This window comes from Anticarsia gemmatalis, chromosome 3 (genome assembly GCF_050436995.1).
Source record: "Anticarsia gemmatalis isolate Benzon Research Colony breed Stoneville strain chromosome 3, ilAntGemm2 primary, whole genome shotgun sequence".
Lineage (NCBI taxonomy): Eukaryota > Metazoa > Arthropoda > Insecta > Lepidoptera > Erebidae > Anticarsia > Anticarsia gemmatalis.
In genome coordinates this window covers 12,511,336-12,527,191 of record NC_134747.1, presented here as the reverse complement: position 1 = coordinate 12,527,191, position 15,856 = coordinate 12,511,336, and the positions used below count along the sequence as shown (strand labels likewise).

The following is a 15,856-nucleotide window of genomic DNA, read 5'->3' as shown; positions in this document are numbered from 1 at the left end:
TCGCTAAAATAACTTAATCCTGAAGTATAATACTATTTTTCAATATTCCAGAAAGTCAAACCGGTTAACGATATAACCTGAAATAAAACTTTAAGACCAAAACCTCCTTCGAATACACTTTAAAAGAATAATTCCAATTCCAGAATGACTTTCAATTTTAATAAGTTCGTTTGAAAGTCGGTCGTTTAAATCACAACACGTGTTGGTAATGTTTGTATAACATGTTATATAACATAATGTTATTTTGTTATAATTTAGGACCGGGCATATTAAGTTCGTGTAATAATTTTCTAGGCTTTAATAATAGTTTCATGTAATTAATTTTAGAACAATTTAATTATAGTTAGATAAACTATTTAACTTAGATTATATTATTATTTGATACTAAATTAATAATGATAATTGCATTCGAATATTCTGCTGCATTATCTCCAAATGCATTATTATATGAACAGGACCACAAAAGTCAACTTAGCTGACGAGGGCTTTAGGTTCGACGACTTAAGCAATTTAGATCTTCCGGTATAGAAATTGGATTATATGCTTGTTAAATAGCAATAAAATCTAAACATAACATAATACTTATTGACTAAAATGGGCTCTTCAAAACAAAATATCCCCATACGAACCAAAAATTCTATGTACCAGCAAACTCTTACATAAATATTATATGACAAGCAAAACGTAACATTATTCAACCCTTAATAAAGACACCAAAAGGTCATCTCCCAAAATAACCTGAAAAAGTACTTCATAAATATTTACCCAGGTTTTTGTCTACGAAGCAAAATGAAGCCTAAAACGACTACATAATTACATGACTGGCAACTCTCATACACTTGTTTCAACCCTGGGTTGCCATTAAACCCCTCATTAGCGAAACCAAAATAAAGGTTGCAATATAAAAGGATGAGTCAGCACATCGTCACTCATTCATCACTTCGTCTCCTGCCGTTACGGTATACGGCTGCTATAGGAATAGGCTCGTAGTACACTTAACAAAATAGATCAACGTTGTATCAGCTTGAGACATTTACCAGTATTATTTGTATGAATTGCTGTATAGTATGCGTAATTATCAGCAATACGACGTGTCCACTAGCAAACATTAGCATTATTTGCCGAATCAACTGACGACTAGTTTTTCCATTAGCTGCGTACACAAGACAAATGAGCCGTGCAGCAAATAAAACACGTCGCTATAACTTGCAAAAGATTAAAACAAGTCTTACAGCTTGTAGATCGATTATCTAATAGTACCACAACTCATGAGCCACCCGTTGACAGCTACACATCAACCGATGTTCGACAATAATTGCAATATCAGAACTCAAATCTAACACTGATCTTGAAGTCAGATCAATATGCCAACGTCATTGATTTACTTACATTTACAAATTTCCTTTACCTTAGCGCCTCGTTGACAGAGGCAAAAGACGGTATCTTAAGATCTATTTCCTAGTAGTTAAAACTGTGTGCTACGACCTCAACGTCGAGGGGTGGAATGTACGCAAATTGAACTTTACCCACTTAGCTTGAATGGGATCCTGCCGATTCTGAAATAGGTTTTGATCGCGTTCGTAATAGATTTTTGAGTGGTTGTTAGGGCTTTTTTGTTTGGGTATTTTTATTAGTTTGGTAGAACGAATATTGTTTTAATCAAAACTTAAAACGCCCGTATTCTTTATAGAGAATATTTGCAAAGAAATTAAATAATAATTTATTCAAGTACTGCCCAAAAAACAACAGCTAGTTTATTTTTGACAACAAAATGCTGCTTCTTAACTTGAGTATTTGGATTTTCTAGATTCGATTCCCAGGTCAAACAAAATCTATATTTTTATTTGGCTATTTTATACCTCCCACGATTAAAATATGAATAAATCTATAAAATTTATGAAGATTAAAGAAACGCAAATACTCATAGAACAGTTTAAGTAAATAAAAATTGTTTATCCACCTGTAAGCAGTATTAACCGGTTGTTTCTTGTTATTTCCAGATCCGTATGCCGATTGAAATGAGACGAAGAACAGACCAACGGATATGCGAGGTAATTAATTTTATATCTATTTATGTAAATGTTTTTATGCTTTTAAATCTAAGCTGAAGTATCTTAAAATATAAAGTTACTGAATATAAAATTCAGAATTTAGATCATCAGTGGCCTGTATAATACAGATATTTGATTCTGAAGCTTCACGTAATTCTTAACTATACTCTGGAAAAATCGTGTATCTCAAGGCTTTTTATAAAGTTGTTCGACTACAGTAGCTAATTTTCAATTTCTTTTTTGTAGAAAGCAATGAAACAGTAGTTGCCACTCCCATAAGGTTTCCATAGACGAATAGTCAATAGCATAGTTTCCGAATACGAAAATGCCGGAATTCTATCTCACGCTATTTAAATCATCTGAAGTGAATGTCATAATGCGAATAATGATGCTGAATTTAAAAATGTTTTATATTAATAATGAAGCATGCCTTTGATATAATTGCTCATAAGGTGCAGTTATGCCATTAATGCATAATATAATATCTCTATAAATCTCCAAGCACAATTCCAGTAAATATTAAATGCAAGACATGATACGGGTACTAATTAATTTGGTGCAATCATACCATAAAGCAAGCTAATGTGGTACTAACGCAATGACCGGGGAACGCCATTGAAGGCTCGCTCAATTTTCATTATAAACGTGTTTGCAAATTTCATAGCTTGGGTGTAGCTATTTTGGATGCAACGTAGCGTTTCAGCAATATTATACAATAGCTGTTTTTCATTGATCGATTTTATTACCTATCAATAAAATAAGTGTTTAGTTGATTTCATCATTTTTAAATTGGTTTTTATGTGGATTCCATATTGTACACACACACATTTCACGATCCCGGGTTCGATTCCTAGTTAAGTAAAAGTGTAGTCTTGAGAATTATTCTCTTTGAAATCTGGTATGCTATCAACAGGTTATGTAATAAATTCTCAAAAAAGCTCTAGACTTACACGTTACATACTAATTATTAACCAGAAAACATCCAACCATCCGAGTACATCTTAACCTATAAATAATTGTAAGTTTCCCAATGTTTCTTTTGCCGGACATACTTATAAAGAATTGAAAACCTTAACAGTACAAAACATTAAAAACTAAAAGCACTTACTCAAAACTTATTCACCCGCAAAATCTCTTAAAGAATAAAACTACAGCATGAATAAAAAGCTGTCCATTGATACAAAATCTTTTCCTAGAACACTCTGTATAATGTTATTCCAAATTTATTCCGTTGCTACTTCTACATTGAATAGGATTACCATTCATACTACGAGGTGTACCAAAGTGACCCTTTCGGAAATATTAAGTGTTTTAGAAAGAAAGAAAGATATAAACTTTCATAGATGTGAATATCTGTGTCCATTGTCGCTTTAAATAAATATAGAAGCATTTTTCTTTAGTTTCGAAATGTTTGTGCTCTTTTGTGATTTTGAATTATTGTTATAGTTCGATTGTAGATTAAAATAAAGTTTTGGAGAGGTGATTCTTCGATTGTGAAATGTCAATTTTTGTGAAGAGGAGAGAACTTTATTTAAAGTTTTGTATAAAATAGCTTTTGATTTTAGGGTGTAGATTAAAACTAGTTTGAATATATTATAGTGATCGTGATGGTTATTAATCAAGATAATTACTTACACTTTATGGGGATTTCTTAAAGATACGTTGTCCAATGATATTTATAATAATTATTTCTTACGAGATAACTCGTGCGGCCACTAGCCTACAAAATACATCTCTGAATTTAGCCACTTCAGGGCTGATTATACAAAATAAAAATAGACAACGAATTAGTTGTTTTCAGTTGTGAAAACGATACAATCACTCACATTCTTAATTTATACGATGGATGGACGTAAGGATTCTTAATTTTACATACCACTCTAGCCTCCCACTTTATACTAATATGTCCGTACGTATTACACTCGTCTAAGTCACATGTACAGGGATCCTATCTTCACAATAAATTTCTCTTCACTATTAGACAGACAATAACAATAATACACTTAATTTTATTACGTCTGGGTCGTAGTTATGACTCACTGTAGCCAGACACAACACGATTAAACTTAAGACTAAGCTATTACCAATATATCCACGTACTATACAGTATACTTCTACTTATGGGTAGCGAAGAAAAGGAATTGCTTGCTTGAAGAATGTTTAAGCGTATGTATGTAGGTAGTGTAGTGTAACAGTAGTCGTGAGTGCTGTTGTATAAATAAGGTCGATTTTTGGTTTGAATTGTGATACATTTTTGGGTTTTTGCAGACTATTTTACACGATGGATGTATGTTTTTCTTTCAAATTTGGTTAATTGGTACACAAAATATTACAGAAGAACAAAACATAACGATGTATTTGGTTGAGCTAAATCACGTTCTTTAAAAATGTTCAATTAAGGCCTATCTTAAAATTAATCAAATCTGTTCGAAGTTTCTATGTATTGGTAACATTTTTAGTGGCATATAAATGTCTTAAAGACATTCAACAGTTTGAAATCATGCTTATAGCTCTTTAATGCTAAATAGATTATACAGTAGCCATACAATATTTACAAGATGTTTCTATTATTATAATTCTTACTGCACTTTATAATAATATAGGAAGCACAAACCAAAAGGTCGCTGTAATATTAGCATACAGCAATATAAACAAAGCAGGTACAAAGAGCATACTTGTGTACAACTGTATACATAATACGGGAAGGTTGTGTACATAGTTACGCGGTTGCGTGCGTGCGCGCAACTCGGCGCATTGGTCGCGGGCACGCGCGGGTACATTGTATATGAGTTGAGCTTTTGTGGGACATTTTTGTTGAAGAATATTGATTTTTTTGTATTGGGGGGAGGGAATATTTTGGTTTGTGTGTAAGGTAGATAGAGTAGTAGTAGAGGTACAATAAAAGTGCTATCAAAGTACTAAATTCATTTTTAATTCAAGACTTGCTTGAATATTAGAGAGTGCTGGTTTCAATATAAGCTTTAAAAGTTAAGCAGTTACACTAGTTACTAAATCACTAAACTACGCAATGAAAGCACATAGTTAAGCGTATGACATTTATTGCAATAAATAAATAGACACCAACAGCCTAATTACATCTTGCAAGAAAAATCAAAAAATATTTTCCCAACCAACCTATAACCCTAAAGTTAACTATATGTCAAACTAATCTATCAAATTCTAGCATGATTTAAATCTTCTAAATTTACTCACGCTACAGTTATTTTCCACTAATTTCTCTTCACAAATGATGGTATTACTACGGCAGGCGTTAATCTGCGCCTGCGCCTGCGCCGCCGTGCAGTATGCGCGCCGCGTCGCACGCCGCGCCCGGAATGCGAGATGACCGATTACGCGCTTTTTTGCCACCACTCGACTATTTAGAACTCACCTTTTATAGTAGCCATTGTTTTAATTTTATTTGTGTTTGTTTTTTCTTGATTGGATGTGAGCTTAATCTGTAGTACGAGGTTTTATAGATTAATTAGGGCAATATAACCTGTAGTTTTACATTTTACTTCGTGTGTTCCAAAGTGGTTCATAGATTTTTTTTTTTGTATTGAATTAACCTAAAATCCGGTATTCTTTAGGTTTACTAAGGTCTGTTTTCATAATCACACTGTTCGAAATGGTGATTACTTTAAATTTGTTCCTTTTCCAAAATTACAGCAATTAAACACGTTTATTACGACGATTTAAACGACTTATCTTTTAGCTATTTTAACCAATATAAAACAAAGCTTAACATTAAGTTATTAACTACAAAATCTATAAAAAACAAACATGACCCCGCATTATGTACCCATTATTAACCTTGGCCATAAAAAACCATAACTCGAGCACTTCGAGCACTTTAACAAATAATTCAGAAAAACGTATTCACATGAATAAAGATACCAAATATCGCAGAATGAGAACGCACGATCGTCAGACGTATATTATTTACGTCCAAGCGCTCTGCCCTAGAAAGGTCAAATATGAAGTATTGAAATATATCTCCTAATACATGATTTGTATGAATAACTTACGAATATTAAGTCCAGACTGGTTTATAGTATTTTTTTGCATATTTTTGGGAATTGATTTTTAATATTTTTTTGTTGCTTTAGGCTAGATTTTTGTTACAACTTGCTACGATTTGTTTTCAAAAATCATATCTTTATCATGGAAAAAATATATTTTACTTGGTTTTTAGCCTTGCGGACCCGCTCGCGTACTATTTATTCATCAATTGGTACTGTTTAATTCGTGATGTTGTAAAGAAGTATCTATCTATGTTTTATATGTTATGCCAAGTTTAACACACCAAATTTCACGAAAATCGGTTCAGTTGTTTTTCCATGATACGGTGACAGATAGACTATGACATCCATAATAATAAATAATTATGCATTAAGTTACTTTATAAACAGAATATCAAATCGACTAACCCCCGTTTTCTAAGGTACATTTAGGTAGTTCATCTTTCTTTGTTAAAACTCATAAAAAAACGTTATTGAATAGATAAACTACCGCTAAATGTCCTCGGAAACCGGTCATAAATAAGACTAATAGCATATACACTTAACAAAGACCTACAAAACAACGGTGGTAGTATGAAAAATGATCGTAAAGCCCAATAGCCAGGGCTTGGAGCCTCAAGCCATTGCGGCGACGTGACGCTGCCGATACACCTGTGTGTAAACTTGCATTTATTTATGCGCTACGATGCGTCCATTCTTGGCTTGATGTGCAGTATAAGTTGGGAAATGTAGCGAGTTAGATACGATTTTATTTTCCAGGGGTAAAAAAATTGTTGGTAAATTTCGTGTTGTCTTTAGAGGCTACAAATGTCCTGTCAAATGTGTTGATTTCTTTTATTAAGACAAGAGTTTTCGTAAACGAGAAAGCTGTCGAAGTCTACAAGTTAATGAACCGAATAAATTGCAACTTAATCTCTTATACGGAAGTCTAAGAAGATAATAATAATTTATGATTATCAAAACTGAAACTTTTATTCAAGTAAGTTTCGTGGTGGTTAGAAAACTGAAATAACATTACAAGTGTCAAGTAAGCACCTAGTTTAAAACAAAAATTTACAAACACATACATATTTCTTGACATTTAAAATTCAAAACATCCGCTATCATTTATCACTTGGACTTCACAGGAGTCGCATCTACGTTGTATCTCAGCGATGTTTAGCATAACACAGAGTGCACACTAGCGACCTTTCACGCGGTGGGAACCGGCGCAAGCGCATCCATTTGAATATTTGCACGACAGTGCCCACCCGCCTTTATCCCAGTGTTAATATTTCATGAACTGAAAATTTTAATTTAAAATTCAAGCCGTCTTTGCGTATTGTGTGCAATGTATCCGTATGTGAAAACTCTTGGATTATCATAGTGCGAAATTGTTGAATTTCTTGAATGCTAGTGTCGCCTTCCCGTCCCATTGTCTAGGCAAATGTAAAATGGTTTATCTTAAGAAATACGGACTTTCGCAAGACTTTTATGTGTATAGTTTAGTTTGAGTTGTCGTTTTATGAAAGCAGTATTTCCTTCCTTTTTAAGAGTTCCTTTGAAGTTATAATGACGACGTATCGACCTAGAGACGAAATATTTGGAACTACACGAACGACTGTAGTTCTGCTTTAATGAAAAGTCTTCTTCGAAGAATGGACCAAATATTATTAGGCTGTCTCCAAAATAAAGATAGCTTAACGACCGCGAACGTTAGTTCACCGATAGTTTACCGCCTGATGCAACTGGCTGTATACCTGCAGTTACACGAACACATTCCATTAATACAAACTAAACATCCAAATGGCCGTGAGATTGGCGCATACACTTTTAATTTATATCCAAACACGTTATTCGACGTCCACACTAATAGTTTTGTATAATTGAGAATCAAATTGAGTTTCCCACGAATGCGAGTCGATCCACAAATATATCGAGAAGTTGATTAATCGAATCAATATTTAGGCGGCACTATGCGTGTTTGTGTAGTGATGTGCCTACGAAATGAATAATCGATACCGTTTTAGTTCGATTGAATTTTGTATTAGATTGTTAACTGAATATTGCACGGGTGAGCTTTGACAATCAATTTTAAAAATGCAGGAGATATTGTGTGATTTTAAGCTCTGTGTTTATTTATAAAAAAATGTTTACAGTATGCAGAATCGGACAAATGATTCTACAATTCCATCAGTCATTTTTTATAGAAAAAATCCATTCTAAATCATCACTTTTCTGACAACCATAAATTATTTTATTAAGGTAATATTTTTTTTTATCACTAATTTAACCATTTACTTCAAATAACAAAAATATGAAGCGTGAAAAACGAATTTAGTTTCTCGCAATCTTAAATAAATAATAAAAATCGTAAACAACAATATTTTACGAGTACAAAAGCTACAATAGAACAATAAACTCGCACTCCCAGAGGTCTATTTTAGTCGAATATAAAACAATATTAATTAGATTAAGGTCTTTAGTCGAATAAAGTTAGTGAACTTTTATCCAGTACCTTTGATTTATTAGACAATGGAGTCAAATAAAGATTACTTAAGTTTTTCTATTAACTGAAAATATATTTTTAAGCCTTTTTACTCAACTAACGAAAACAGGGGTAATGAATGTGTTCGTCAGCTTTTAGAGTTATTATAGCTCGCAGTGCCGTTAAAAAGAGTAGCCTATGGCTTTTCTTGGGATACAATGAACCATGACAAATTCATGGTTGAGTAATTTGGTCGTTAAAACTTTCAAGTAATATTTTCTGTATTTTTTGCTTTTACAATAAAAACTAAACTCTTTAAATTATAGTAGAAAAAATCTGTACAAAAAATAAACAATATTAACAAAAACTAATAAAAAAAAGTTTCAAATAGTTGAGAATATTATTTTAATCAATCATTTTGTATACAAGTTTACTTTTGAAGTATTATTCTTTATAATATAGTAGTTTTAGATCATTTCTTTTGATCTAGAACTAATCAAACTATTATTTTGTTTCGAAGTCTGCTACAGTTTTTAATTTACTGTTGTCTTGCATCGGCTTTGCGCTCATGGCTTATTAACTCTGAATGTTCAAAATATGAAAAAGGATACTTAAGACAGAAAAGGTCATTGAACTTTTTTCATTTATCAAAGGGTCTATTATTTTCAACAATATTTACGATAAAAGAATTACATTTCTATAATTTACGATAATAATTATTATTCTGATAATTCGTTTTAACAATGATTCTAGAATACAACATTCAACCCGAATTTGCTCGCTTTTCAGTCATATCACAAAAGAACGAATTCCTTAGTTTACAAAAAGTATTTTCCAAGAACGACTGCGACATCTCTTATAAATAAATATATTCTATACTGTCCCTAACATCGTGTAAGCTTTGCTCTGCCACTGTCAATCAATTTTGAAACTACATGAGTGAAGAAATAAAACATTGTATAACTAATGACAGTTTACACCATGTATTAGCAAAACTGTAGTATATATAATCTAAATTTTAATTTTGTACCTTACCAAAACCGTTATTTTCCCATCACTAAATCAGCAACTAGTTTAGTTTTATCGATACAGAAGCACATCACTATAACCCAATACCGTGATAACACAAATTGCGGTGAAGCCATTAATCTCCACGGCATAAGAATTTACTGCGGCGCTACTTAGCTTATGTAGGGCTACGATTTATTTACTAGTGTTGAGATCTAGTACTGATGTAACGGGTTTTGTTTGATTGTGGAACGTTTTACATTTCTGTGTTATATATTATTGTTGTTGAGGAATCAGTTTGTTGGGCTTGTTATGATTTGTTCATTGGATTGACAATTGATATACCTTTTTTTCAGGTTATTGAAGGTATGCTACGTCGAATGTGCTATTATGGTCACCAAGTTGCTAATTTGGTGCCTGAACCATAGGTTCGATGTCAAGCTTTTGTATATCTCAAATCTGATGGTATGTTAACTAGTTTGCTCTAACGAAAAAATAAAATCTTAAGTGTCAAATTAATGTTTGATATTATAATGTTTAAACCAATCTATAGTCAAAGTAATCTAACTCTAAATGTAGAACTCTTGTCTACTAAAACTTAACCTATTACTTCATGTTATTTTATACTTCACTACAAAGCAGCACAAAACTTGCACCAATTTCATTAACGATCACGGAACCGACCACCCATTCTTACGCTGCCCACACTCCACCCACTGAACCATTACGACCCTCATTGAAGTCTACATTATACAAACAGAACAAATTTGCAATGAAATAGATCTTCATTCTTGCATAACACGGGAATTGAATACCCGACCCGTGGGCGGAAAGGTCGTTGAGACACCCACTGAGTCATTAAGTGTAGAGAAAATTGAATTTTATTTCTTAACTGGTTTTTGGTATTGTTTTTGGGTTAATATTGTCAGTGGAATAACGTCGTAAGATTAACTTTTAGTTTAGCTACTTAAGCTCTTTTAGAATGGGAGATGTTGAACGTTTTATGGAGAGGTTGAATATAAGTTAAATTTTCGGTTGCAGTTTGATAAGATAATATTGTAAATGATATTATACTTTATTTTATAGCTGAATATATTTTAGATATTTTGTCGGTTTTAGGTGCAAACTGCTTCTGTTATGATATGGATTTTTTTTTAAATCTTTTAAATAGCGTTTCTACTTAATGTAAAAAATTTAAACTAACCGAAAAATATCGATATTATTAATAGCATCTTCCCTAATCCCTATTGAACACAAAAGCTCTAACACTAACCTATAAATTGTAACATCATTAAGCGCACACAAAACCTTAACCGTTGCACTATTTCACTACAAACATAGTTGCACACACATTCCAATTGAAGACACAAACACAAACACACACACACACACACACACACACACAAACACACATAACATCGATACTTAGAACATATACGAGTTAGGCACGTTTATCACTTTGAAAGCTTTGGCTTATCATTTAAGAACTTGCTATAAGAGATTGAATACATATTTTTAGTATGAGTAGTTCAAAAGTTATATTGAATGCCATACCACTATCATTGTTCTGACTATTCAAATTCAATTCCCAATTGGTGTTGTATTTTTCTAGAATTAGGTCCTTATATACTTTGTTGTTGTTATTTATATGTCTTAAGAATCTTCCAATTTTAACAACGATGAAAGTAATCAAGTTGTTGCTGTGGGCCAAAAATGAGGTCTGGCAACCCAAAATCATATGTAAAAATAATGCCTTCCAATCAGTCTTTAACCCAAACACACACAATCAAAAACCCCAGAAACATACTGAAACACATTTAAAGCACACACACACACACATTTCGTACGAAGTACTGGGAAGTGCGACCCAGTTGCAAATCGATTGAACACGATAAACTCGCACTTTAATCACAATGTATGTGGAAAATTACCTGCACTCAGCGAAACATGGATTTTCTTCGTAGCTACATGTTTCATGGGCGTGTCTAAAAGTGTTTAATTTTGTAAAATGGTTGTAGTTGGTACATTGTTTCGTGTGAATCACCTAAGCTTTAGAATAGAAATTGTTATGTGCCGATATGTCAAGTAATTCAGGGTTAAAGGCTAGGTTAAACAACTATCGAGTGTCATATTTGATAGTGCAGAGTGAATTTTTATCTGTTTACTAAAATCTACTTCGTTTTAAAACCTGTAGACTAAGCTTTAGATTCTCATCTGTAGAATATTTTCTGTGGAAAAACAAAATACTTTGCTAATAGGCGTACGATAAAATGTCTAAAAAGCAGGAACAAGGAAGAGAAACATTCTACAACAAGCAACTCTCAAAATACCTGTTTGTAAGTTTAACATAAACGTTTAAAACTGGCCAATTATACCCAGAAGAAAAATACCTAAGCCTTGCACTTCTACATTTAAAAACACAAGTTCCAATTTGAAAAACAAAGCTGGAGAACGGAACGTTAACACAGGAACGAGTGCAGCAGACAGGGTAGGTACATGAAAATAACCGCTAACGTAAAACGGAGCGTTGTGCAGAATGCGACGCCGAAACACGATTATTGCAGCTCCAATGGCGCGATTAACCCTCTCGTCGCGTGCTCTTGTCGTTGCGAAACGGTTTTTTTAAGCAACGGAATGATATCATTTTTTAGTTTTAGTGCGGACTGCAAAATAGTAAAAAATAACTGTCATTTAAATTTACAATTTGGCAGAAAGTTGCTGTGACAACGGAGGTCAACTGTTTATAATACCCATTCACAAAATCATTTGCTAATGCTGCCACAGTACTACCGTTTGCCGTTCATGTCACTCGCAAAATCATCAAACAAATCTTCCTATCACTAACAGTAGGCACTACTCATCGCACAGGTAATCAACATTTTGTCGCAGCCTCGGAAATACCGCGAAATATTGATAAGTTTTTCAACCCCGTAGTTAGCCTTAAGTAATAGATATCGTAGAAAAACCACAAAGCCACGCCTCGTTGCGGTTTCATTGAACTGTTCCAAATCCAATTGCACCATTAACCCGTAACTGCCGCGGCAAAACACGGCCGCCGCAATAAAATCAATGGGACACTTACAACGCCTATTTTCATTCAAATAAATTCGACGAAGGCTCAAGTTCGCGGATAAACTAGGTATAACCGGTTATAACTGGTATTAATCGAGAGATATTCGATAGTTGAGGTATACGACCTAATTCTGTTCTGTTTTGTTTTAGAATCAAACTGCCTTTCTGTAGCATTTATTGTAAATTATGGAACTGTAACTAACATTTAAAGTCGATATCTGAGTTTTGTTCTTGATGAGCTTTCTTAAAGTTATTGCCGCAAAAGATGACCACTGAAAATGTCTTACAGATAGTTTTCTTGTAACGACATCTTTATTATTACTTATCACTAGCTATTACTACAGAAACACGTAATGAACGTACAACATCTTAACGATCATTCACTACCAGTTTTTCATCTCTATAAATAAATAAATAAATAAATAAATATTATTGGACAACTCACACACGGTCATTTGATTCCAAACTAAGCAGAGCTTGTACTATGGTAACCAAATAACTGATAAACATACGTATATACTTCTAAATACATACTTATATAGATACATTAACATCCAGGCTCAGAACAAATACTCGTGCTCATCACACAAAGATTTGTCCCGGGTGGGATTCGAACCCACCACACGCGGCGCTACGGTTGTTGCGGCGAGGTGACCGCTTAAACCACTGCGCCAAACGTGCAGTTCATCCATCCTTATTGTGAAAAACAGAGATATGAATTCAATATGTCTTATAAATAATGATATTTATAAGACATATTGAATTACATAAAAGTGCTTCACAAGGAGCTATAAAGATTTCGCATGTATTACAAGGAGACAGTAAGCAAAGCTTACTGGCTTTGGGCCAATTTTATCACATTTTTGGAGATCCACTGTATGTGATCCAAAACCCTGTTGCTTGTAAGAATTTGGGTATATTGATAAATCGTGTATGTCTTAAGAATCTATTGCAGTTTATTGGCAAGATTGCCAGAAGTTTTTTTTATTTGGTAAAGGAAATATATTTATTTTAGTGTTATTTATTTGAATACGTTTATGAATTATTCTATGGAGAAAATTTTACTTAATATTAAATAAAATACCAGCTAACAATGCGGTGCGGCTTGCGCATAAACCTTTAACCCCTATTCTATATCTATTCTTCTCGTTATTAAGAGTTGATTTCTTAAAAACAAGTTTTGCCTATTTTGTAATCCTGTGTCTTCAACTATCTTCATCTAACTTTATCTTCATCTTAATTCCATCAAAATCAATTCAACAGCTAAGCCATAAAATCATAAAACACGAACAAACAAACAGACAGACACACTTCCACATTAATAAAACTAAGTACCTACCTAAGTACAATACTGTATAGCTGGACATAATACTAGTTATCCCAAAACCTATAACCCGAAAATGCAATCAGGAATAACTAACCAGATACCTAATCACTATATTAGATCAAATGACAGCGATAACGAGTATTTATCTTGTTACCCACATACGCCGGTGACGTCATCCGAATTAGCAATGATCATTAATAGGGACTAATTTCTCGTTAGCGCACCAGTTTAACAGTTATTTGCCTGCTTATCGATTCTCTTTGCTTGTTTCATATTAGCTGATATTTAGATGTTTTGGTACTAGAATTAGGTAGAATTAGGCGTGTTACAAAGCTTTGTGTATTGGAATCTGTGATGTCAATTGAGACTTGGCATTATAAATACGTATGTAACATCACCCCTGTTATACCCAGAAATGTAAGCAGAGGTGTATGAAATGCACCCTCGACTAATAATGTTTCTCCTTTCACCTTAGCGCGCACGCTACCTATCTCCAGGCTAATATTGAGAATATTCTAATAAAACTCCGAGAATCAACCTCGTGACCTTAAGAATTGCAGTCACCAATATGACTTCACCCGTAGCTTGATTCTCTACTGCTGTCGACTACCGACAACCGGCTTGTCATCGAGAAATTTTGAATGAAAATCTGATCAGCGACTCTAACGGGCATCGTAGGAACCATTTTGGCAGTACATTCTAAATGTCAACTTCTTGATACTCGACAATACAGATTATACAGAATTGCGCTAAGGGAGTCAGTCTTAAAAAGATTTAATTTTTATAAGTAAGTGAAATATTGAACAAAAGAACCAAATAAGTTGAAAATCCAAAATGCAAGTATACGGATCCCAATACTTACTATTGGTACTGGGTATGCAAGTCACAAGACACAACTACTTTATTGGTACATACTGTCTTGTACAAGTTGTTTATAGCACGACTAGGCGCGCCCCGCGGCGATCACCGAGCTTTATAGAGTTAGGATTTACGCTAAGTACTTGGAGATAAATGTTGATCTGTTTGTTCGTAAGTTTTAAAGGCATAAGCGATGCAGTTTTGGTTTAAGTAGTTAAAATATTGAGATATTTGAAATTTGAGTTTTGGAAAAAAGTAGGAAAATAATAAAGACTTTTTAAATTAATATAAATGCAATTAATCTTCACTTCACGCTGAGTGTCGTGGGTTTGATTTCCACTTGGAACAAATATTTTGATTTATTTTCATGAGCACACATAGTAATTAGTGGTCAATATAGTATCCAAGTGGTTTAAGCCACCCGAAGACCTTCGTCATGACTTGTAACGGCTGTAATCTTAATTGACAACCACCGATACCAACATTTTCCGTGCCCTCCAAAGCATGGCCATACTTAACTCAAACACGACAGAGCGGTCACCCATCCGACCAAATGTCCGCGCTAACATTACTTACCCCACAGATTGTTCACCGGTGAACGCAACTCATTGCTAGATGGCAGTAGTAGCTGGAACGCCAAATGTAAGATACTATTTGTAGTCAATGGTCAGTAAGTTCCACCAAAAGATCATTCGCACAGATTATATTTTAATGGTTCATTAAACAGCTCGCGTTAACTTTCTAAACGCAGATAGAAAGCCAGCTAGCTGTATTATTTATTAGCGGTACTAAGACAGTGTAGGAATGTAAAACAATATGTGAATTTTCTAAATTTCCCTTACATGCTAGGTTTGAGAGAAAATCTACCAATGATGTATGACAAATAGGCGTGGTATTCAGTAATGCAATTTTTGTAGTTAGGTTTTAAAATTATGAGTTGAGTTGGTTGCGAAGTTATACCCTACAATTCTATTTATTTTTCGTAGGTATATTGGTAGATGATTTTACGGTCCCGTGGGTGACTTCCTTCGCGTAAAACAAAAAGTTATGT

The 15,856-nt window shown here is 33.6% G+C and overlaps 1 protein-coding gene across 3 annotated transcripts in view; it reads left to right on the top strand.

Moving 5' to 3' along the window:
- Nucleotides 1-15,856, top strand: part of LOC142987691 (uncharacterized) — a 397,705-nt gene that overhangs the window by 244,834 nt on the left and 137,015 nt on the right. For all 3 annotated transcript variants that reach the window (XM_076136637.1, XM_076136636.1, XM_076136635.1), the window contains one exon: nucleotides 2,001-2,051. In XM_076136637.1, the coding sequence (XP_075992752.1) occupies nucleotides 2,007-2,051 (45 nt within the window). In that variant the 5' untranslated portion in view covers nucleotides 2,001-2,006. The remainder of the gene's footprint in view (nucleotides 1-2,000; nucleotides 2,052-15,856) is intronic.